Below are 26,390 nucleotides of genomic sequence, written 5' to 3'. Positions count from 1 at the left end.
GTTACAGGCAATATGTATAACAATTTCTGCAAAAGTGCAATTAATATGTACTATCAAAATTTTGCTGTATTAACAAATGGACAGATGAGCTTACCGTGTAATTAGAAGATTTGCAGAATGCTGCAGAGAGAGTTGTTTTGTACCTGTCTGAACACCATATAAGTACAGGGAAAGAGAGGTAAGTGCTTATATGCTTGCATCATTTTATATAGAATCAATATGATGAAAAGAGAAGTTCCCACACATCTAAAACTTGAACATAAAGTCAATAATACTGAAACAAGAAGTTGTTGCATTGAACAGAACCTAATCCACAGATCTACATTGTGAAAATTTCACCTATTTGTGAGAAATCTGGATTTATTGCTTTTTATCAAACAATAAGAGAGGCTTCATACAGATTACTTAAAAGATTCTGACAGAAAAATATGGGTGGGAAACATTTGGCTGTACAATCTGACTTCAGCAGTGAATTTTCCACACACAGAAAGATACCAGTTTCCTGAGTCATAACATTTTCATAGACAGTGTGTAAGCTCTTCATTGTTCTTGTGAGTAAAGCATCATTAGCTCAGGGAATTTTTCACTCAAAGTAGAATACACCAGTGTTAAAGTTCTTCCTGTGAAAGTTGACTGGGAAAATGTACCATATTTACCCGAGTGTAAGGCAACTCTGATTATAAGACGACCTCCCATCCCTTTTTTTTCCCGAAAAAGCTACTTGTGAAATTTTTTAACATTTTCTGACTAAAAATTATCTGCCTGAAAGGTTAACATTATACCTATTCTAAATTTATGGCATTTATTAATTTTCTACATTTTGATAATATGAGGAGAAATAAAATAAACAAAAATAAATAGTTTACATTAATTTGTAGACTATTTTCCACACTTTTTGCTTAGTAACCTATCGCCTATCACCTTTTCGTCTGTTGTATCACTAATTTTAATCATCATTCTAATAGCACAGCTGTGAAATTTATATCTTCATCACAAATATTTGGCTGTTTCTTCCGAATACTTTGCGATTTCTGAGTTTGTGGTTACCATGGGACGTGAGAACACAGCTGTTTTTATCTTAATACATATCGGCTTTCACTTTTATACTGACGTGAGAATGTTACAATGTCTCTTGCTTCCAATAATATTGTCTGCCTGCCACTCTTTCATTGAGTGCATAGACACAGCAGCTGACTCACCCCCTTTGATTCCCATGATATGTCATGGTGAGCGTTAACAACATTACAGCACGAAACACCTAAGTACGCCACTGGCCACTATCTAGACTTTTGACACCTCCTGCAGAAATTAATACTGTTGTTGACTAATTGTCCAATTTTAAACTCAGTTCAGCTGGGACAGAATGTGGTAGGAGTTCCCAAAAACCAAATTATGCGTTGAGTCCCATGTTTGGCAACACGACACAATTGCTGCCCACTCACAACTTCCCTCCCCACATTCATCTAGCTCTCGGCCAAGCCAATACCATTGTTTCCCATCCTGCCCTACCGTAGTCATGTGCTTGAGCAACTGTGAAACAGGGTCTACAATATCTTTTCCGGTGGAAGTCATATGTAACAAAAGCAACTAGTCCATAATTAAAAGATCGCAATCGTGATTCAGTCCAGTTCTCAAACTTTTGCTCCTCCCCGTGATCTGCTGATGTCTGTTGTTACTATCTCTGCATTGTGTCGGGTTTTGCCATTGTAATTTATTCTTGTGACAACAGTTAGTGAACTTAGTATGATTTATTTCGTTTTTTAGACATTTTGACTGCGGATTAATTTTCCTTCTTGTTACATTTGAATGTCGTCATCATGTTCTAAAACTGATTAACAGCTGGCAATGTTTTTATCTGGTGATATAATACGTGAACAGCAACCGAATTATTCATTTGGAACCCACTTAGTAAATCATCACAATCTCTCATAATCAAATAAAATATTGATCTTGGGTATGAATCAAGTAATGTGTTTTGAAGGTCAATATTTCCACTTTTGAATGTTATTTATACTTGAAAAGCAGCAGCAGCAGTATTATTTTGTAGAAAGTAGCCATACATGTATGAGAACTTATATTGCAAACCTGTTCAAATACAACAAGAGTTTGTAAGGTGATAGAATTTAGGGCTATTTCCTCTTGTGTTTCACAAAATTGTCAAATTTTAAGCAGAGCAATAGGTTGTTTGGCTAATTGATATTTTCATTTGTATCCCATGCACTAGCACCAAGCGAGTCATATTTCATGTGCATATTCAAGCAAAGTTGATACTGTATCGAGCACTTCAGCATATCAGGAAATCTTGATAGTTTTCAAACGCAAGTATCATTTGCTCATCCCTGCCTTTCTGAATTCTTCAAAATAAATCTGCATGTGACCTCAATAGCCAAAGTTTCATCTGTAAGTGTAAGACAACCCCTATATACTCTATTAAATAACGTAAAAATGTTAACCCTCAGCAGCAGTAATGTAATCTGTGAATATAAGATGAACTTGTATTTTTCGAGTGATGAATTTGGGAGAAACCCATGCAGTATGATCGGGTAACTACGGTAGGTAATTATAGCCCAGTTTTCTTTATAGCTTATTTTTCTACAATCTTCGAGAAAGACATGCACTTGAATCGAGTTTAATGTACTTAAGTGCAACACTTAGATAGGTGCAATTTACTTAACACAGCATAGTTGGATTTCAGAAAGTTTGCTTACCTCAGACTGCCATTTATACATTTCACTCACACTGTAAATAACAAAACTTCACCACTTGATATTTTGTTGTGATCTGAAAAGATTTGGTAGAACATGACACACGTTTAAAAAAGTTTAAGTGTCATGGGAAAAAAACACAAAAAAGTTGAGTAATTCCAATTATACAGGACTGGGGAGAGAATCTTAGTTAAAAAAGCTTATGTTTCATGGGAAAGAATATAAAAATGTTGAATTGAGTAATTCAAAATATACTGGACTGAAGAGAAAATTTTAATGACTGAGGAGAAATCGTAACTGGAATCCCAAGGGATTAAATTATGGACCCAGTGCCATTCTTTATATTAGTGAATGGCCTTCTACTTAATATACATCAAGAGGTACTAGCAACAGAAAAATGAATTACCAGTGCTTTCCAAAGAGTTAATGAGGTTTTCTTTCTAAATTGACTCTCTTTTAATTTAGAAAAATACAGTAAATTCAGTTCCGTACAATCAACGTATGGTAGAGTGCTCACAGTATTTTGGGTATGTACTGATAAAATTTGAAGTGAAATAAGTATGTCATTGATCTTCTCAAATGGCCAGGCTCATCAATTTTTGGCATTCTCAAAATTGCTATATTTGGAAAAAACAAAATTTTAACATATTTTCTGTATATTCGCTCATCATTGTGTTCATACTTCTTGGGTAAGTCGTCACTTAGGAAGAGAGTATGGATTGCGTGAAAGGGAATAGTAAGAACAATATATTGGATGCTCACCCGTAGATATCCTGTAGGCACCTGTTCATGGAGTTAGGCATTCTAACTGCACCTTCAACTTTTTCTCCTCAAATAAATTCTAACTCTTGCAAGAATTCTCTCTCTCTCTCTCTCTCTCTCTCTTTTTGTGAGTCCTCAGTCTTCTGACTAGCTTCATGCAGCCTGCCATGAATTCCCCTCATGGGCCACTTCATCACAGAAAAGCACTTGCAACGTACATCGTCAAATATTTGTTGGATGTTTTGTAGTCTCTGTCTTCCTCTACAGTTTTTACCCTCTGCGCCTCCCTCTAGTACAATGGAAGTTTTTCCCTGAAGTGTTAACAGATATCCAATCATCCTGTCCCTTCTCCGTTTCAATGTTTCCCATATATTCCTTTCCTCTCTGATTGGGCTCAGAACCTCTACATTTCTTACCTTATCAGTACATATAATTTTCAACATTTGTCTGTAGCACCAGATCTCAGATGCTTCAATTTTCTTCTGTTCTGATTTTCCTACAGTCCATGTTTCACTACCATACAATGCTGTGCTCCAAACATACATTCTCAGAAATTTCTTCCTCAAACTAAGGCCTATGTTTGATACTAGTAGACTTCTCTTAGCCAGGAATACCCTTTTCGCCAGTGCTAGTCTGCTTTTTATGCTTACTTGCTCCATCCATCTTTGTTTATTTTGCTGCCTAGGTGGTAGAATTCCGTAACTTAATCTACTTCTTGGTCATCAATCATGATGTTAAGTTTCTCACTCTTCTCATTTCTGCTACTTCTAATTACTTTCGTCTTTCTTCGATTTACTCTCACTTCATATTCTGTACACATTAGATTGTTCATTCCATTCAGCAGATCCCGTAATTCTTCTTCACTTTCATTGAAGATAGCTGTGTCATAATTGATATCCTGTCACTGTATATTTTAATTCCACTCTTGAACCTTTCTTTTATTTCCATCATTCCTTCTTCGATGTGTAGACTGAATAGTTGAAACGAAAGATTACATCCATGTTGTACACCCTTTTTAATACAAACATTTTGTACTTGGCTCTCCACTATTATTATTCCCTCTTGATTCTTGTGCATGTTGTATATTATCCATCTCTCCCCATATCTTACACTTATTCTCACCAGAATTTCGAACATCTTTTGCCATTTGACATTGTTGAATGCTTTTTCCAAGTAAACAAATTTTATGAAATTGCCTTAATCTTGCTTCCATTATCAACCACAACATCATAACTCCTCCCCAATGCCTTTACCTTTCCTAAAGCCAAACTGATCGTCATCTAACACATCCTCAATTTTCTTTTCCATTTTTCTGTACATTATTCTTGTCAGCAACTTTAATGCATGAGCTTTTAAGCTGATTGTGCTATAATTCTTGCACTTGTCAGCACTTGCAGTCTTCGGAATTGTTTGGTTGCTATTTTTTCAAAAGTCTGGTGGTATATCACCAGACACATCTATTCTACACACCAGCATGATTAGTTTTTTTGTTGCCACTTCCCCCATTGATTTGAGAAATTCTGGTGAATGTTATCTATCCTTTCTGCCTTATTTGATCTTAAATCTACCAAAGCTCTTTTAAATTCTGATTCTAGTAGTGGATCCCCTATATCCCTTCTACGAGGGCAGTTCAATAAGTAATGCAACACATTTTTTTTTTTTTCTGAAACAGGGGTTGTTTTATTCAGCATTGAAATACACCAGGTTATTCCCCAATCTTTTAGCTACACAACACTATTTTTCAACGTAATCTCCATTCAATGCTACGGCCTTACGCCACCTTGAAATGAGGGCCTGTATGCCTGCACGGTACCATTCCACTGGTCGATGTCGGAGCCAACGTCGTACTGCATCAATAACTTCTTCATCATCCGCGTAGTGCCTCCCACAGATTGCGTCCTTCATTGGGCCAAACATACGGAAATCCGACGGTGCGAGATCGGGGCTGTAGGGTGCATGAGGAAGAACAGTCCACTGAAGTTTTGTGAGCTCCTCTCGGGTGCGAAGACTTGTGTGAGGTCATGCGTTGTCATGAAGAAGGAGAAGTTCGTTCAGATTTTTGTGCCTACAAACACGCTGAAGTCGTTTCTTCAATTTCTGAAGAGTAGCACAATACACTTCAGAGTTGATCGTTTGACCATGGGGAAGGACATCGAACAGAATAACCCCTTCAGCGTGCCAGAAGACTGTAACCATGACTTTACCAGCTGAGGGTATGGCTTTAAACTTTTTCTTGGTAGGGGAGTGGGTGTGGCGCCACTCCATTGATTGCCGTTTTGTTTCAGGTTCGAAGTGATGAATCCATGTTTCATCGCCTGTAACAATCTTTGACAAGAAATTGTCACCCTCAGCCACATGACGAGCAAGCAATTCCGCACAGATGGTTCTCCTTTGCTCTTTATGGTTTTCGGTTAGACAACGAGGGACCCAGCGGGAACAAACCTTTGAATATCCCAACTGGTGAACAATTGTGACAGCACTACCAACAGAGATGTCAAGTTGAGCACTGAGTTGTTTGATGGTGATCCGTCGATCATCTCGAACGAGTGTGTTCGCACGCTCCGCCATTGCAGGAGTCACAGCTGTGCACGGCCGGCCCGCACGCGGGAGATCAGACAGTCTTGCTTGACCTTGCGGCGATGATGACACACGCTTTGCCCAATGACTCACCGTGCTTTTGTCCACTGCCAGATCACCGTAGACATTCTGCAAGTACCTATGAATATCTGAGATGCCCTGGTTTTCCGCCAAAAGAAACTTGATCACTGCCCGTTGTTTGCAACGCACATCCGTTACAGACGCCATTTTAACAGCTCCATACAGCGCTGCCACCTGTCAGAAGTCAATGAAACTATACGAGACAAAGCGGGAATGTTTGAAAATATTCCACAAGAAATTTCCTGTTTTTTCAACCAAAATTGGCCGAGAAAAAAAATGTGTTGCATTACTTATTGAACTGCCCTCGTATATTGTCTCATGTTTCTTCTTATATCACATCAGGCAAATCTTCCTCTTCATGGAGGCCTTTAGTGTACTCTTTCCACCTAGCCGCTCTGTCTTCTACAGTTAATAGTGGAAAACACATTGCACTCTTGATGTTATCACCCTTGCTTTTAATTTCACTGAAGTCCATTTGACAATCATTTCATTTCAATTTCTTCACATATTTTATATACCCATTCCATCTTAGCTTCCATGCACTTCCTGTTTATTTCATTTCTCAGCAACTTCTACTTCTGTATTCCTGATTTTCCTGGACATTTTTGTATTTCGTTCTTTCATGAACCGACTGAAGTATTTCTTCTGCTACCCACAATGTCTTCACAGTTACCCTCTTTGTATCTCTGGTTTTCTTCCCAACTTCTGTGATTACTCTTTTTAGAGATGTCCAGTCCTCTTCATACTGATGTGCCTACTGAGCTATTCCTTATTACAGTCTCCATAGCCTTAGAGAACTAAAAAAGTGTATCTCTTAATTCTTTTGTACTTCCGTATCCCCCTTCTTTGCATATTGATTTTTCTTTAATAATTTCTTAAACTTCAGCCTACCCTTCATCACTACTGAATTGTGATCTGAGTCTATATCTACTCCTGGGTATGTCTTACAATCCAGTATCTGATTTCAGAATCTCCGTCGAACCATGATGTAATCTAACTGAAATCTTCACATATCTCCTGGTCTTTTCCAAGTACACCTCTGCCTCTTCTGATTCTTGAATGAAGTATTCGCTGTTACTAGCTGAAATTTATTGCAGAACTCAATTACTCTTTATCCTCTCTCATTTCTAGTATGAAGTCCCTATTCTCTTGCAATCGTTTCTTTTATTCCTTCCCCTACAAGCACATTCCAATCCCTCACGCCTATTAGATGTTCATCTCCCTTTACATACTGAATTATCTGTTCAATACCCTCATATACCTCCTGTATCTCTTCATCTTCAGCTTGCAACATTGGCATGTGTACCTCGGCAATCATTATTGGTGTTGGCTTGTTGCCGATTCTGTTGCGAACTGTTCACAATAACACACTCTCTGCCCTACCTTCCTATTCATAATGAATCCTACTCCCATTATACCATTTTCTGCTGCTGTTGATATTACCCGTAACTCATTTGACCAGGAATCATTGTCTTCTTTCCATTTCACTCCACTGACGCCCCAATATACCTAGATTGAGGTATTGCACCCATGGTCTAAGGGTAGCATCTTTGATAAGTAATCAAAACATCCTCAGTCTTAGGTTCAAACCCTTCACTAGTTAAGTTTTGAATAAAAATCTTCAGCATTGGTGGCAGAAGACTTCTGGCATTAGTCACCCTTATTATACCAATGGCCTTGTCAAAGAGAGTGGAGAAGCAGTAAGAGGTTCAGGGCACTGTCTTTCCTTTGGGGTGGGAAACTGCCTCTAAAGGTGGTGGGAAACTGCCCCTAAACATGGAAGAATCAACACTGAGCAACGGCATGAGGATGCAGAAGGCAGTGAAAACCACTGCATTAAAGACACATGATGTTTATCCACAGAACATGTTGTTGTTGTTGTTGTTGTTGTTGTTGTGGTCTTCAGTTCTTGAGACTGGTTTGATGCAGCTCTCCGTGCTACTCTATCCTGTGCAAGCTTCCTCATCTGCCAGTTCCTACTGCAGCCTACATCCTTCTGAATCTGCTTAGTGTATTCATTTCTTGGTCTCCCTCTAGGATTTTTACCCTCCACGCTGCCCTCCAGTACTAAATTGGTGATCCCTTGATGCCTCAGAACATGTCCTACCAACCGAGCCCTTCTTCTAGTCAAGTTGTGCCACAAATTTCTCTTCTCCGCAATTCTATTCAATACCTCCTCATTAGTTATGTGATCTACCCATCTAATCTTCAGCATTCTTCTGTAGCACCACATTTCGAAAGCTTCTATTCTCTTCTTGTCCAAACTATTTATTGTCCACATTTCACTTCCATACATGGCTACACTCCATACAAATACTTTCAGAAACGATTTCCTGACACTTAAATCAATACTTGATGTTAACAAATTTCTCTTCTTCAGAAACACTTTTCTTGCCATTGCCAGTCTACATTTTATATCTTCTTTACTTTGACCATCATCAGTTATTTTGCTCCCCAAATAGCAAAACTCCTGTACTACTTTAAGTGTCTCATTTCCTAATCTAATTCCCTCAGCATCACCCGACTTAATTTGACTACATTCCATTATCCTCATTTTGCTTTTGTTGATGTTCATCTTATATCCTCCTTTCAAGACACTGTCCATTCCGTTCAACTGCTCTTCCAAGTCCTTTGCTGTCTCTGACAGAATTACAATGTCTTCGGCGAACCTCAAAGTTTTTATTTCTTCTCCATGGATTTTCATTCCTCTTCTGAACTTTTCTTTTGTTTCCTTTACTGCTTGCTCAATATACAGATTGAATAGCATCGAGGAGAGGCTACAACCCTGTCTCACTCCCTTCCCAACCACTGCTTCCCTTTCATGCCCCTCGACTCTTATAACTGCCATCTGGTTTCCGTACAAATTGTAAATAGCCTTTTGCTCCCTGTATTTTATCCCTGCCACCTTCAGAATTTGAAAGAGAGTATTCCAGTCAACATTGTCAAAAGCTTTCACTAAGTCTACAAATGCTAGAAATGTAGGTTTGCCTTTCCTTAATCTTTCTTCTAAGATAAGTCGTAGGGTCAGTATTGCCTCACGTGTTCCAACATTTCTACTGAATCCAAACTGATCATCCCCGAGATCGGCTTCTACTAGTTTTTCCATTTGTCTGTAAAGAATTCTCGTTAGTATTTTGCAGCTGTGACTTATTAAACTGATAGTTCGGTAATTTTCACGTATGTCAACACCTGCTTTCTTTGGGATTGGAATTATTATATTCTTCTTGAAGTCTGAGGGAATTTCACCTGTCTCATACATCTTGCTCACCAGATGGTAGAGTTTTGTCAGGACTAGCTCTCCAAAGACTGTCAGTTGTTCTAATGGAATGTTGTCTACTCCCGGGGCCTTGTTTCGACTCAGGTCTTTCAGTGCTCTGTCAAACTCTTCACGCAGTATCATATCTCCCATTTCATCTTCATCTACCTCCTCTTCCATTACCATAATATTGTCCTGAAGAACATCGCCCCTGTATAGACCCTCTATATACTCCTTCCACCTTTCTGCTTTCCCTTCTTTGCTTGGAACTGGGTTTCCATCTGAGCTCTTGATATTCATGCAAGTGGCTCTCTTTCCTCCAAAGGTCTCTTTAATTTTCCTGTAGGCAGTATCTATCTTACCCCTAGTGAGGTATGTCTCTACATCCTTACATTTGTCCCCTAGCCATCCCTGCTTAGCCATTTTGCACTTCCTGTCGATCTCATTTTTGAGACGTTTGTATTCCTTTTTGCTGGCTTCACGTACTGCGTTTTTGTATTTTCTCCTTTCATCAGTTAAATTCAGTATCTCTTTTGTTACCCAAGGATTTCTACTAGCCCTCATCTTTTTACCTACTTGATCCTCTGCTGCCTTCAGTATTTCATTCCTCAAAGCTACCCATTCTTCTTCTACTGTATTTCTTTCCCCCATTCCTGTCAATTGTTCCCTTATGCTCTCCCACAGAACATATGGCCTGTAATTAAAAAAGTGTCTTGATTTCTCCATTTGCAAAAGATTCTGTGAGGGGACTGTCAAGGGGGAAATGACCATGAGGAAAAGATTGAATAACCAACAATATGATAACATTCTACAAGTCGGGTGTGGAATGTCTGAAGTTTGAACGTGGTAGGGAAGCTAGAAAACTTGACAAGGGAACTCCAAAGACTCAGTCTAGATATAATGATTTCTTTACAGCTAGACAAATAGCAAGTAATCGAACTATGGTGTTTTGCACCAGAATAGAAGATGAATATGAGAAAAATTTGGTAGGTTAACCTTTCGTAGGTCTGACAAAAATCTGGAGTAAAAATTCGTTGAATATGGTTTTTTTGGTATTATTGTGGTCATTTGGAGTTTTTTTATGGATTGAGGCACTGTGTCATGTATAAGAGGATTAGACTTTACAAAGGTTTATACATTTTTTGTGCCAATGAGAATGTTAAATTGCTGAAAGTCATTCAGCCTGATTTATAGTCTGATGAAGTCTCTCTTGTTTCATTGAAATAGGTTTCCGTTGAGAATGGTGTAGACATCAAATAACCCTTGCCTCAGTGTCACTAGTTTCTGTGAAGAGTGGAATAAACTTCCCGACACTATGCCAGTCAAAATAGTCACAAGACTACATAAGCCCCTTATTCAATGGATTTTTGTTTCATAATTTGTTTTCCAGCTTACAAAACAGTTATATCAATGAATTTGTCTCATAAGATCTGGTATTCTGGCACGAGCTCTTAGTCACTACTCTCTACAGAAAAATATATTGCAAAAATCTTTTGAGCTCATCATAAATGATCCATAGCAGTTTGCAAAAAAATAATAATGTCCATAGCTACAACACTAGAAAGAAAAATAACATTTATTATTCCTTACTAAAGCTGTCGGTGGCTCATTAAGGGAGCTCAGCATGAAGCCACGAGAATATTTGATCATTTGCCTACTAACATAAATATCTGACAGGTAGCAAAACAAAGTTAAAACTAATGTAAAATCATTCATCCCTGAAATAATTTTTTCCTGGACAGCTCCTTCTAGTCTCCAGATTACGTGTTGTGTAGTAGACATATTTACTTTGCTGTTAAATATATGTTTTGCTTGTAATATGAGTAGTTCATTAAATTTAATCCACTGTGCTATTTCATAATCTGTAAATGACCAGCAGGGAACCATACAACAAACAAATCATGTGGAACTGAACTATTCCACATCTAGCCAATAGATATTGTTCCAATGAAAAATGGAATGCAATTAAGTGTACAGCTGAATAGTGCACATTCTTTGTTGCCATTTCATAACGTTTACCTTACTTCACCAAGAAAATCTCCAGATAAACAAATTTAGCTAATTTTCTGAGTAATTATTGTTGTAGATTGGGAACAAAATTAGATCACCATTGTAATGACAATTGCAGAAATATTCCTCTTTCATATTTTTTTCCAGAATTTGTTTTACTGTATTGCCAACACAGGGCAGCTGTGAGCACACTGGACTTCCTTTGATGACTATGTGGATGTAAAATATCTTGGAGAAATTGCTTGTGATCCAGACTCATTAGAAACAAATGAACATTTCCTTTGGGGAGATTAGGAATACTACCTAAGGGATCATATTGATTGTTTTACAAACAGAATTCTTTTATGGCCTCTTGCAGCCTGGAGCCATACAAATGGTATCGTTACCAGTTTTGACTTCACATAAAATCATCATAAGATGATTTGAATGCATTTCATAGCAATTTATCAAAAATTATGTGACTAGAACTTTGGTTCTAATTTTTGCAGAAGTACAGTACACATCCTTTTTGATGAGATACTATGTAACCTATTCATATGATCTAATGATCACTTTCTAAGTTGAAACCAGTAATGATTCCATTTCTAATGAGAGGTTATTTTCATTGGAGTCGTCCAAGTAGGAACAATTGTGAAGGGTTGATAAACACAGATTGGGAAAATATAGAAATGAATGCAAAGGTAATACCCCATTTTTAAGCACATCTTTTATCAAAACTGAAAGGTAAATAGGAAAAAGTTACGGGAAGATGTATGGGTGTGGGAAGGAAACATCACTGAAAGTCATGACTTGGGAGGAAAATATGCAACAAAAACTAATATGTAACAACTGATGTGTCTGTCTCATTGCACACGTCAATTTTATTCACACAACTTCTGAAAAATAGACAACTTTTACAGTGATGGAAATTCTGACATGTAAAAAACAGAGTAGAAGTGGCAGGTACTCACATAAAAATGAGTGGTAATATGTCCCCCCACACCTCTCTCTCTCTCACTCTCACTCTCACTCGACCCCTTCATTTTTAACTGGTGTGTTCTATCTTCACTAAAGTTTTCTGAATACCAGATTATGTCCCCTATAAAAATTTTGGCAGGATCATTACAGGTAGCAGTACAAAAGTTAACCTTACTCTCTGTATGTCTCCTATTAAGCTGTCACATTCAGCTGTTGGGCTGTTAATTGAAAGAAGAGGGTGATGATTTGAAATATTGAGTAAACAGTCCTTCAAACTACAGTTGTCTATTAATTTGAGCTGTCACAAATCTGGTGCCATAAGTGAAAGTAAAGTTTAATTATAGTTTTATAATTGTATCAGACAGTTGCATATATTCACTGTGGTAGTAATTTTATTTTTCAGAGACCTATTGTTTCATTTTCAATTGAAAATAAAGCCATACTGAAGGCAAAACAGCAGCGGCTAGAAAGAAGTCGCACAAACAACCATCCTGGCAGAAATCCTCCAAAGACTGACTGGAAGTCAAACCATGTAAATAAGGAAGCAGTTCAGCAACATGAAACAAAAAAGCAGAAGAGGAAGCGAAAAAATGTGGAAATGAGAGCTAAAAAGAAGTTGAAGAAAGAAAGTAATGCAGCTCATAATAATGAAACAGAGACTAATGAGTATGTTGGTATTATTTCAAAACCAGGGAATGTGAAACTTCCTACAAAATTTGCTCTTAAAAAGCAAGCAACTCTTCATGTGAAGCATGTGAAACAAAGTAAAAAGAAAGAAAAACTGAAACAAAGAAGATTAAAGCAGCATATTTCTCAAGAACCAATAAAACAGCCAAAGGTATGTACATAATGCAGTCTTCGAAATACTGTTTAAAAGAAAACATAAAATTTGAGAATATGAACAAGGATAGCAACAGCTCTTTTCCAAAGTTTCAGCAAAAAACTGAAATAATGGCCACATGACTTACAATAAATTTAAGCATCTTTTATTCTGTAAATGCAATAAGAGTTCTTAAGAAGGGACAATTTATAGGAAATTATTGAAAAAGTTGTTTTTTATAGGCATTCAAAACAGAAAACATAAAATCTTTTACTTTCAAGCTGTTGTTGCCCTTTATTTGTCACATTGGTTGCATTACAGTTTGTTATTTATTTTAGCCCTTCTCACAACAGTCTCATTTATCTGAGTTTTATTTCCTTAAGTTACTGAGAAAATCTAAGAAATTGCAATACTTTCATTATTTACATGCAGAAGGCAAATTTAAATGTAACAGCACTTCAGTCTCGATGTTCATAATATTTTACGATTTGGTAAATAATGTAATTTATTTATCCACAGACATTTTGTTTTGAGAAACAATGTGATCGTTCAGGCTTTTGTACAAAACCTCCATTTCTTTATGCTGATTTTCTTGAAAGATGCAACAGAGTTATTACAAATTTATAACAATCCTCCTCCGTGTGTCACCATTCTGAATTATCTTCTGTACGTTTATTTCATTGTTCTGTTTCAGCAAAAACAGAACAGCCGAAGAAAACATAAGGAAGAAGACAAAACATTAAATAAATTAATAAATGCATACAAGTCTAAACTGAATTCAGCTTCTGACTTCAAGAAGTGGTATGAATGAAATGTAAAGGTGTGTTTTGTATTTATTTATGTTTATGTACATATCACATGAAACTTTAATTTTGTACAATATTTTGTATTTTAATGCAGTTTCTGCATTATTTGTAAATAAATGTTTCAGTTTTTTTCTAACTTTTTATTATCAGAATATACAGAAAAAAATATATATTTCTTTAATACTGTCGTCAAAAGTTTGATATGCAAGACAAAAAAATTTACACAAAAGTGACAACACTTGATAATGCCATGAGCTTTGATGCTAAAGGCTTTGATACTAAAAATAGTCCCTGTCAAACTTCTTGTCAGTAAACTGCAAGAGACTTTTAAATAGATGTGCTGTATTTGCCTGAGTGTAAGATGACTCTGAATACAAGACAATTGCTTTTATTTAAGAGGGTTCTTGGGAAAAATTTATTTCTTAACATATTCTGACTAATCGAAATCACAAACTTTTATTGATGCAAGGTATTTGCCTAAACAATTAACATTACACCTATTCTACACTCATACCATTTATTGATTGTGTACATTTTGATAATATAATAAGGAATAAAATAAGTTGAAACTGTTTACATTTTTATCTTCACTGCCTTTTTTGTTTACTTAGCCTGCACTGTTTTTAAACATCATCATCTTCTTTAAAGGATGGCTGTGAAACTTATAACTCCATTGTCACAAATATTTGGCTGTTTCTTTCGAGTATGTTGCTATGTCTGAGGTTTTGGTTCCGATAGCACCAGAGAACATAGCTCTTTCTTTCTTTGTTACTTTTTTTTTTTTTTAACATAGTGGATTTCACTTCTATACTGACATGAGACTTACAATGTCTCTTTCTCCCAGATAAATATGTCATCTGCCTGCTCCTCTCTCATTGCCTGTGTAGAGCCAGGCCAGTAGCTGACACACCCCCTATTGTTCCCAACAGTCCTCATGGTGAGGCTTGATAATGTTTCTATACAAAACATGGAAGTATCTCACTGGTCCAATCTAGACTTTTAGCATATTCTGCAAAATGTGTGCTATTGTTGGATATTTGTACAATTTTAAAGTCAGTTCAATTCTGAGTGCAAATGGATTCAGGCAGACTGCAGTTTAAATGTGGTAGATGTTCATAAGAAACCAAAGCACACAGTACACATTCACATGGTTAGCACTATGCCCCTCCACGCACACAACCTAATTCACAGCCAAGCTGGTGTCACTGTGCATAATGCTGTGCTTGAGCAACAGTGAAATGTGGATGGCAATATCTTCTAGGGTTCAGGTCATATGTAACAACAGCAACTAATACATAAATAAAAAGATCACAGTCATGGTTCAGTCCAATTGTTGAACTTTCACCCATTCCGTGACATAGTAACATCTGTATGCTACTATCACAATGGGCCTTTTCACTGTAATTTTTTATTACGATAACAGTTGCCGCCAGTTTAATGCAGCTTATTTCATTTTTTGAGTATTTAATTCTGGATTAGTTTTCTTTCTCGTTTCATCTGAAAGGCATCATCTTGTTCTAAAGTTGATTGAAAGATGGTAACATTGCATGAACAGCAACCAATTTCCTCATTTGCAATCCTTGTGGCAAAACATTATGGTTTCTCATAAACAAATAAAGTGTTGACTTGGGTTCAGAATCAAGGAACGGTTTTTGAAGGAGAAGATTTTTGCCTTTGAATGTTTCCTTTACCTAAAAAGCAGCACTAATCTATGTATACGGTATCCATACCTGGATGAGACGTTTTATTGCAAACCTGTGAGGATACAACAAAAGTTAGTAAGTTGATGGAGTGTAATGTATTTCCTCTAGTGTTGGAGTTTTCAAGCAGAGATTTAGATTATTTGTAATTCTTAGTTCATAGTTTGTCTCAGATCCCATGCACTAGCACCGCAAGTTAAATGCCCTGTAGTGGTTCGAGCTAGGTCATTACTGTATCAAGTGCTTCAGCTTATCAGGTATTATATTTTGGTTGCTTATTTACAGCACTTCATCAAATAACTGTAAGAACCCATGTAAATTACGTTTGTTTTGTTCCTTTAATAAATATTGTGGGTTTTTCTTCTCTTCTACAAAAATTTCCAATTCTTCCAAAACATTTAATAGGGGCCTTTATCGGCAGTGTGGATAATTTTCATACTATAATAATCTTACATAATTTATGTTTGATTGTTCTCTATTGTTACCCAATGTTGTATGATTGTGATTTAAAGTCCAGTGTTCTTTATAAAGTATTTTAAACGCTCTTCCAGTTTGGCCAATGTATGTGCTCTGACAATTTTGGCAATTCCTTTTATGTACTCCAAACTTACTGTGTTTGTCTCTGTGTACATTCTCTTTTGTGTATTAGTGCATGTCTAAAGGAGTTGCTAGTTTGAAATGCAACTTTCACTTTCTGTTCATTTGAGGCGTGAATCTGATAAATAAAGAATACTAAGTGTGCCAGTATTTGTTTTCAAAAACTTAGTTTTAACAGTCTCTTTCCCTGCAGATAATGCCTGCTCTTGTTAACCTACATGTTTAAATACAGTACCTTACATATAATACACAACTTCTTTCACACAGCTCAGCAATAAACACTTCAGTTTGCCATGGGACAGTGTAATAAGGAGCCATTTGAAATCAGAGTGGCAAATGAATTAATGAACAGGAACAGAGGCTTCGATTAAGTAAATTGTATATTCAGTGTACAATTTGCTTGGATCACACTGAAAAGATTAGCTCTATCTTTCTCTGTATTCAGTACACCTTTTATTCTTTAGCAGTACTGGGAAACAGTCAGTAGGGTGGTGCGCATAATGTCCCACTCACAGTTAAGTTGGAGTCTAAATAGCAACAATGAAATTATGCTTTACACCATATGAAGTCAGCTAAAGAAGTCGTCAAAATATTGTGGAAGAAAAGTGACAGCATTAACTTGGCTACAAATTCAGAAACTTGGCAAGGATCAGTTTCAGTGTGGGCTTGGCCGTGACATCATTTACACTTGGAGGAGGAGGTATTCTGCAATGTAATTAATCCTGATAAATTCTGTTAGGAGGAGGGCCAGCTGCTGCGCATACTGACATGTATGGGATGCTAGGATGAACAGGTTATACTGGCACTTGCTAAAATCAAGCATCATGTCATTATGTAGGCAACCAACAGGATAAAATGTAACGCCAACCTGTCAGTAATTGGAGAGGATTTGAGAAACTTGATGGACGCTGGATGTCACTTCAAGAATCTTCTTTATCTCAGCATTGAAACAATCAGTTTAACTGGGGATGTTTGAAAGATTACAATTCAAACAGTGCCCAGTAAAGATGTTGCTTGAGATGATAGTTTATGAAAGCAAAGATAGTTAACAGGATGATCTGCATTGTTTTTATTTATTTTACATGTTCAGAACTTAGATATACAAAATAATTAAAATGTGACATGATAGGGGAAGGGCGGGGCAAGACGGGGAGGTGGGGTAAGACGGGGAAGGGCTATAAGCTACAGTTAGAGTGCTGCCATCTGTGGATAGCTACGTCAGCATCATCAGTACACAGGTCCCAGTGTGTTGACATTGCTGAACCTTAGTTTCGCGGTGGTTTCTGTGAGCTTTGCAAGGTACATACAATTGTTATACTGATTTCCAATGTTTTACATCTTTCGAGGTCCTAAAACGTGTTTTGTGAACATTTGTCCAGGCTGTATATATAGCACTGAATAGTATGTCTTATTAACAGTAAACTGCTGTGTCCGTAGTCAATGTTCACTAAATAGTGTTCATGTAGGCGTAACATAACCTGACAGCATGGTAGGGGGCAAGACGGGGTGGGGCAAGATGGGGAGCTTCCCCGTCTTGCCCCTACTATTTGTCCAACCATTATGTTCTTATCATCTCATGTGTTTACCTCGCTGCAGGTTTTGAACACGTACATTATACATTGAATACAATTGTAAATAGAATGGTATTCATTATTCCAACATTTCCTAATTAATTACGAGGGCAGTTCAATAAGTAATGCAACACATTTTTTTTCTGAAACAGGGGTTGTTTTATTCAGCATTGAAATACACCAGGTTATTCCCCAATCTTTTAGCTACACAACACTATTTTTCAACGTAATCTCCATTCAATGCTACGGCCTTACGCCACCTTGAAATGAGGGCCTGTATGCCTGCACGGTACCATTCCACTGGTCGATGTCGGAGCCAACGTCGTACTGCATCAATAACTTCTTCATCATCCGCGTAGTGCCTCCCACGGATTGCGTCCTTCATTGGGCCAAACATATGGAAATCCGACGGTGCGAGATCGGGGCTGTAGGGTGCATGAGGAAGAACAGTCCACTGAAGTTTTGTGAGCTCCTCTCGGGTGCGAAGACTTGTGTGAGGTCTTGCGTTGTCATGAAGAAGGAGAAGTTCGTTCTGATTTTTGTGCCTACGAACACGCTGAAGTCGTTTCTTCAATTTCTGAAGAGTAGCACAATACACTTCAGAGTTGATCGTTTGACCATGGGGAAGGACATCGAACAGAATAACCCCTTCAGCGTGCCAGAAGACTGTAACCATGACTTTACCGGCTGAGGGTATGGCTTTAAACTTTTCCTTGGTAGGGGAGTGGGTGTGGCGCCACTCCATTGATTGCCGTTTTCTTTCAGGGTCGAAGTGATGAACCCATGTTTCATCGCCTGTAACAATCTTTGACAAGAAATTGTCACCCTCAGCCACATGACGAGCAAGCAATTCCGCACAGATGGTTCTCCTTTGCTCTTTATGGTGTTCGGTTAGACGAGGGACCCAGCGGGAACAAACCTTTGAATATCCCAACTGGTGAACAATTGTGACAGCACTACCAACAGAGATGTCAAGTTGAGCACTGAGTTGTTTGATGGTGATCCGTCGATCATCTCGAACGAGTGTGTTCGCACGCTCCGCCATTGCAGGAGTCACAGCTGTGCACGGCCGGCCCGCACGCGGGAGATCAGACAGTCTTGCTTGACCTTGCGGCGATGATGACACACGCTTTGCCCAACGACTCACCGTGCTTTTGTCCACTGCCAGATCACCGTAGACATTCTGCAAGCGCCTATGAATATCTGAGATGCCCTGGTTCTCCGCCAAAAGAAACTCGATCACTGCCCGTTGTTTGCAACGCACATCCGTTACAGACGCCATTTTAACAGCTCCGTACAGCGCTGCCACCTGTCGGAAGTCAATGAAACTATACGAGACGAAGCGGAAATGTTTGAAAATATTCCACAAGAAATTTCCGGTTTTTTCAACCAAAATTGGCCGAGAAAAAAAATGTGTTGCATTACTTATTGAACTGCCCTCGTACAAAGTATGCCTTAGGCTATATGGTGAATACAAATACACAAAACATGCAAAGTCAGTATTCTTGCTATTCTTTAATGACTGACTATTGGATATATGGTATTTACTATATAATATAGATTACCAGGAATGATCTGACTCAATAGTACGTTCCATGTGCTTTATTTCAGATGGTTCGCAAGTATCGGTGACAAACGTCTAGGCAAGATTGGTCATTTGAGTCAATGGAAGGTGCTGTAAATGCTGTTATAGAAGGTCATATGGGTTCTTTCAGGGCTTCTCGACAGTTCAACGTGCCACAGACAACGATTGAATGACATGTGGCAAAGAAACGTGCTAATCCTGACTATTTGTTGTTGTTGTCTTCGTCCTGAGACTGGTTTGATGCAGCTCTCCATGCTACTCTATCCTGTGCGAGCTTCTTCATCTCCCAGTACTTACTGCAACCTACATCCTTCTGAATCTGCTTAGTGTATTCATCTCTTGGTCTCCCTCTACGATTTTTACCCTCCACGCTACCCTCCAATGCTAAATTTGTGATCCTTTGATGCCTCAGAACATGTCCTACCAACCGAGCCCTTCTTCTAGTCAAGTTGTGCCACAAACTCCTCTTCTCCCCAATTCTATTCAATACCTCCTCATTAGTTATGTGATCTACCCATCTAATCTTCAGCATTCTTCTGTAGCACCACATTTTGAAAGCTTCTATTCTCTTCTTGTCTGAACTATTTATCGTCCATGTTTCACTTCCATACATGGCTACACTCCATACAAATACTTTCAGAAACGACTTCCTGACACTTAAATTTATACTCGATGTTAACAAATTTCTCTTCTTCAGAATTGCTTTCCTTGCCATTGCCAGTCTACATTTTATATCCTCTCACTTCGACCATCATCAGTTATTTTGCTCCCCAAATAGCAAAACTCCTTTACTACTTTAAGTGTCTCATTTCCTAATCTAATTCCCTCAGCATCACCCGACTTAATTTGACTACATTCCATTATCCTCGTTTTGCTTTTGTTGATGTTCATCTTATATCCTCCTTTCAAGACACTGTCCATTCCGTTCAACTGCTCTTCCAAGTCCTTTGCTGTCTCTGACAGAATTACAATGTCATCTGCGAACCTCAAAGTTTTTATTTCTTCTCCATGGACTTTAATACCTACTCCGAACTTTTCTTTTGTTTCCTTTACTGCTTGCTCAATATACAGATTGAATAACATCAGGGACAGGCTACAACCCTGTCTCACTCCCTTCCGAACCACTGCTTCCATTTCATGCCCCTCGACTCTTATAACTGCCATCTGGTTTCTGTACAAATTGTAAATAGCCTTTCGATCCCTGTATTTTACCCCTGCCACCTTTAGAATTTGAAAGAGAGTATTCCAGTCAACATTGTCTGGCCTGACACTTAAAGAATTTTGTGAACTTGCTTTTCAGCTAACTGAACGAAACAACATCAAACATCCATTTAATACTGCAGCCAAATCTGGTGGAAGAGATCGGTTAAATGGATTTCTTGCACGAAATCCTACCTTAACAATATGAAAACCAGAGACCACATCAATTGCACGAGCAATGGGGTTTAATCGAGTTGCTATAGATCGGTTTTTCGATTTCGTTAGAAAGTCAATTAAGACACATAGTTTATGGGAGACAGAATTTTCGATTGCGATGGGACTGGGTTAATAGTTATTCCAAATGGTGGTTGCTTTGAAAGGGTGCAGACAGGTGGAAGCAGTTACTTCAGCAGAAAGAGGCCAGACTGTGACAGCATAAATCTGTGTTTCAGCGTCAGGGTGCTACGTACCACCTATGTTAATTTATCCTCGAAAACGAATGCAACAAGCGTTTGAGACTGTCCTGCCCCCTGGTGCCTGGGCAGAAGTCTAAGAAACTGGACGAAAGTACTATTTTTGACCTGGTTTAAGAAGTTTATTGCATTTACTGGAGCATCAAAGAAAAGATCAGAACTTCTCATATTGGACGGCCACAAAATGCACACCAAGAATTTGGAACTGATAGATGTGGCCCGCGAAAATGTGGTTGTCTTGCTGTGTTTGCCACCACACTGCTCACACAGTCTTCAACCATTGGCTGTCATTTATGAAACCTCTCAGTAAAGATGAAGTAAGACCGTGCCTTCGCACCCTTCCTGGATTAGTTGTTACGCTGCATCAAATTGTAAGTTTATTCGGCAAAGCCTTCATTCATTCAGCTACAATGTCCACAGCAGTGAACGGGTTTCGGAAAACAGGCATTTGGCCTGCAAACAGAAATGTGTTTCAAGAAAGTGATTACCTTCCCTGTTCAACTACAGACATTCATCAAGCTCACACATCTGAAGTTACAGGAACGGAAGACCAAATATCAGAGATGTTGTCAAGACATAAAACACCTGAACAATTAACAACTGACAATCAAACCTCTGTTTCGTCTAACTTTCAGGTTACCAGCCCTGAAATGGTGTTAGCTATTCCAAAGGTGGATAAAAAAACCAAAAGGAAACCATCTAACAGGCGTGGAAAACCCGTTGTTTTAACCAAATCTCCTTATAGGACTGAACTATCTGAATGAATTAAACAAAAAGGAGTCCCCAAATGTGCTGCATGTAAATGAAAACTCTTCTCAAAGACGTTTAATAAACCTGGGATACCACCAAAAGCATATAATGACGACGAAAAAGCTACGAACGTTACTGATGTCTTAACCACCCCTTCAGGCTCAAGGGATAGTAAACTGAGGTTGAATGACAACAAGGAAGAGAGTGAAGAATGTTTTTAATGCTATGACTTCGCTGAAGGAGGCTGGATACGGTGTATTAGCTGTGGACACTGTGCCCAAGACACTTGTGCAAGGATAGAAAGTGATGATGACGAGGCTGTTCACACTTGTGTACTATGTGAAAGTAAGAGGCCTAAATAAAACGTAATACCTGATTCTACATTCGCAGAACCATGTTTCGAAACCTTATCGTCAAATGATTTCGATATTCCAGTCCTTATTTAAGCTTTAGAGATGAATTCATGCTAGTTCCCCGTCTTACCCCGCATATGGGGCAAGACGGGGAATTGGTAGTTTATGTTTCAAATCGAGATATTTCTAACTAAATCTAACAAGTTTGCAGGTTTCTTTGCATACTATTGTAATTCAGTGGTTAAGTAATCAAATGGTAATCAAACCTACTTGAATTTGTTTATTTTTGTCCCTTTTGTAGGGATTTAAAGTTAGCTTCCCCATCTTGCCACCCCTTCCCCTAAATAAAATTACAGTACAGTAACAAGAAACTGAAAGTAATAACATAACACACATATGGCTTTCTATTAAATGGACTGCAAGCTCCAGAATTCTGCGATTATGATGGCCTTATCACTTGCTGCATGGAGACCTTCTGTGGTGCACGGATCGGGTAGGATTCTGCAGACCGGAAGATGATGTGTGTCCTGTAGGTCACCACCACCTCCTCAGTGGTGTAGCCCAACTTCCTGTGGTTTGCCTTGCTCCTCGACACTCCTGTCCTCAGCTGGTTTAGAGTCTTCCCTGTCACATATGGCAGATGAAATCCTGCGGCAGGTTCTCTTTGATGTTCTTCTGTCCCTTTCAGTTAATGAATCTCGTTATACCTCTCTTTGACAAGTTCCAGGTGCTGGCCATTCTACAAGGTCCTCCATCAACTCTGTTGTGCAAAGTGACAAAAAAGCCTCTGTTTTGCAGCAAACGCTGGATGACCTATGTTAAGCAGTAATCTTTTATAATTGAATATACCTTTCTAATCAACTTCTTGTAGTTGATGATGTCATACACTGCTGAAAGATCTGTGCATGCCACTCCTGTGACTTGTCCTCTTTTGTGTCCATCTTCTGTACATTGAATCAGATTGAAGATTTGACCACAGCATGACCTTCCTGGGCAGAAACACAACAGCTCATTTATAAAGTTTTTATCAACCTGTTGTGAGATGCAATTGGGGATCAGTCTTTTCAGGACTTTCTACAGTTGGCAAGGGGAAACTAGTCAGAAGTTTTTAGGGGTAGTTGGTTCCTTTCTAGCCTTCACAAATGGTACTGCATATTACCAGTCTTTTTGTTCCATAGACTTGTGATCATATCAGTACAGCGTAGTTACTGAACATTATTTTATGTTTGATGAGGATGCTCAAGTAACTTACATTCATCAAAAGACTTGCTAGTGATGAAGTTGAAGCATGAAATAGTTGAAGGTAAGTTTTTCACAGAGGTGAGCACTACATTCTTATAAAGGATTATAAAAAATTAACCAACCAGTATAAAAATGATGCAGAAATTAAATGGACATAGGAAGTTAATGTGCCCAAAATTTGGGGGAGGGGGCTTCTGTATGGTGGGCATCATGTAAAGTTACGACCTATGGCAAAAGTAAACTCATATGTACTGTGCCGGTTGATTGCATACAGCCTGCGGCAAGAGGAAGCTCGTGCACTGCGGAAGTCTGTTGCAGACAGGAAAGCTTACCATCGTGGAGAGGAAATTTGACCTTTGTCATGTAGACCTATTTCAATTCAGCGAGACACACTGGAAATGATGTGGCTACTTCGTGACTCATTTCTGGAAGTAAGGATGTGAGTAGAAATGGCGTTGCTATGGTGATTCCTAAGACGTCTGGTAATGCTGTCATTGTTTACGAGACCGTTCGGGATAGAATAGTCTTCATTAAAATGAACGCTTCTCTTTGCAATATTAACACCATTCAGATTTATGCTCCCACTGCAGTTTCATTGGACATAGAAATTAATGAGTTTTATCAGCTGTTGAAACATATAACGAGAAAGATACCTCAAAAGGAAATTAAAGTCATCCAATGTGATTTTAATGTGAAGGTATGTGAGACTATAGATGATGGGCACATGAAAATTATGGTTGGACTTCATGACTTGGGCATGAGGAATGAATGTCTGGATTTTTTGTGAATAATATCTTAGCTATCTGTAATACCCTTTTCCAGAATCATCTACGCTGTTACTACACGTGGATTTCTTCTGGGAATGGGGTTAATAATCATATTGATTTTATTTTCGTGAGGCAGTGTTGGCATACTTCAGTCCTGGATTGCATACTATGTTATCCGTGAACACCCAGATAAAACTGAAATTGATCAGGAAGATGAGAATAAGACTGGTTTTTATTGCAGACAGAAGTAGTGGTTTGGAGAAAGAAAAAGACCCAGACCCCAGCAAGTGGTGGAGGAACGAGTAGCCCCCCCCCCCCCCCTCAAAGTGGGACAGAATGAAGGAAATAATTGGTTCATCTCTTCCTGAATATGTTACTAATAAGATACCTCTGGCAAAACATCCTGGGGTTTTGGACACTACTGTTCAAAGAGGAGTGCACTGAAGAAGCATAGCAGACAAACTGTTCAAGATAATGAAGCATCCCAAGTACTTTGCTGCAAAATGCAATGTAACTGCCGAATTGACAGGCCGCAATATCTTACCAGTAATTGTGATGAAATAGGCCAGAATTAATTGCTAAATCAGATGCATAGCCTCTTCAAGAAGATAAACAGTGTTACCCAAGAGTTCAAACCGAGCACGTAGATGATGGAAGATGTAAATGGCAATTATATCAGCGAAACAAAAGAAGCAGTAGTTAGGAGGAAAGAACACTGTGAAACCCTGTATTGAGAAGGAAATAACATCAAGAAAGAAAACATTTACATGGAAGCTGATATTTTAATTAGTCAAATCGGCAATTCCATCAAGCATTCGAAAAGTAACAAAGCCTCAGGTAAGACATTGTATCCACAGAAGTGCTGACTGTGATGGGACACAAAACTGTGTGTGCTTTATCCTTAATGTATAATAAGGTGTGGAAAACAAGAATGACATAAAGACTGGACTACATTAGCTCTAACTCCTCTTCACAAAAAATGGGTGACTTGACTACATCATGTGCAACTCATTGTTATGAAGTTACGCCTTTCAAAACTCTTGTTTGGTCCATTCTTGAGTATTCTTTCTCTGGCAGAAATTCTTAAAAACAGAATCATAGGTTTGTTTCGTTACAATGAGAGAACAAAGCAGGAGATTGACTGCCGACATCCTCTGTATGGTCATCAGGCAGCAAGATCCCGCCTTAAATCCTGCAAGAGTTTCCTTGCTAGGTCTGTGCCATTGGAGGGAGCACCAGAGGCAGTTTGTCTTGCAACATGGAAGAGCTCACTGCCCATAGATGTCTCACCAAAATAACAACTAGCTCCTGGTGCAAACCTACAATACCCTGTATGGAGGTCCTGTAACCGCCTAAGATTGGGCGTCCCCCGATACAAGACCAACCTGAAGAAATGGGGAATCCTTCCAGCAAGTGTGGACATCTTTGCCACTGCGGGGCTGAAGAAGATCCAAGCCACCTCCTTTATTATACCCCCTCCTGGACAACCCGTGCACAATACAAGATGTTTACGAAGGAAATGACAAAGCTATTGCGCTGCTAGTTTTTGGAAATGCTGACTGGGCACAGAAATGAAATGAAATGAATGAGTGAGTCTGATACATTCAGGAAACTTATGTTGTAAAAGCTAAGACAAACAAAAACACACAGACAAACACATTTTTATATCCGTACTCACACACACTGATTCCATTTGTCATTTGACGATAGTGGTGAGATATGGTTATTTCTATTGGACAACTCATTAAAACAGTGTTACTTTATTTCAAAGCATGTGTTACAATGATACAAAGGAAATCTCCAACCTTCTTTTCAGGGTCAGGATGCTCCACTATAGAAAACCATTCTTTGCCTGTACCAAATATTTGAGAGAGCACACTTAAACCTCTGGAGTTCCATTGGTTACAGTGCTACAAAGAGGAGGTAAATTTATTCTACAGCTTTGACATAAATATCTTTTCAGAGGTATACTGTATAATAATTGTTTCTTGTATCTTTGGAATAGAATAAATGAGATTAAGTTAAAAGAGAAGAGGATGTGTTTCAAGGCATAAGATAACCATCTGTGTCATACTTCATACATGAATGGGATAGTACAGAAATTCATCAATATTGGTATGAAATGTTACACAGTATTTACTCTATGGTGGTTTGTGGACTATGTATATAGATGTAAAT

At 38.4% G+C, this 26,390-nt stretch overlaps 1 protein-coding gene across 2 annotated transcripts in view; it reads left to right on the top strand.

Annotated features, from left to right (window-relative positions):
- LOC126198974 (RNA-binding protein 28) overlaps positions 1-26,143 on the top strand; it is a 133,726-nt gene extending 107,583 nt beyond the window's left edge. Inside the window, exons 13-15 of one of the 2 annotated variants that reach the window (XM_049935634.1) lie at positions 12,752-13,186; positions 13,863-13,988; positions 26,029-26,143. In XM_049935634.1, coding sequence (XP_049791591.1) covers positions 12,752-13,186; positions 13,863-13,979 — 552 coding nt within the window. In that variant the 3' untranslated portion in view covers positions 13,980-13,988; positions 26,029-26,143. Of the gene's footprint in view, positions 1-12,751; positions 13,187-13,862; positions 14,061-26,028 lie in introns of those variants that run through there. The other variant, XM_049935633.1, reaches the window with a different exon arrangement.
- The last annotated feature ends 247 nt before the right edge of the window (positions 26,144-26,390 follow it).

Source organism: Schistocerca nitens, chromosome 8 (assembly GCF_023898315.1).
Source record: "Schistocerca nitens isolate TAMUIC-IGC-003100 chromosome 8, iqSchNite1.1, whole genome shotgun sequence".
In the NCBI taxonomy this organism is placed as follows: domain Eukaryota; kingdom Metazoa; phylum Arthropoda; class Insecta; order Orthoptera; family Acrididae; genus Schistocerca; species Schistocerca nitens.
This window is presented reverse-complemented; position numbering and strand designations above follow the sequence as displayed.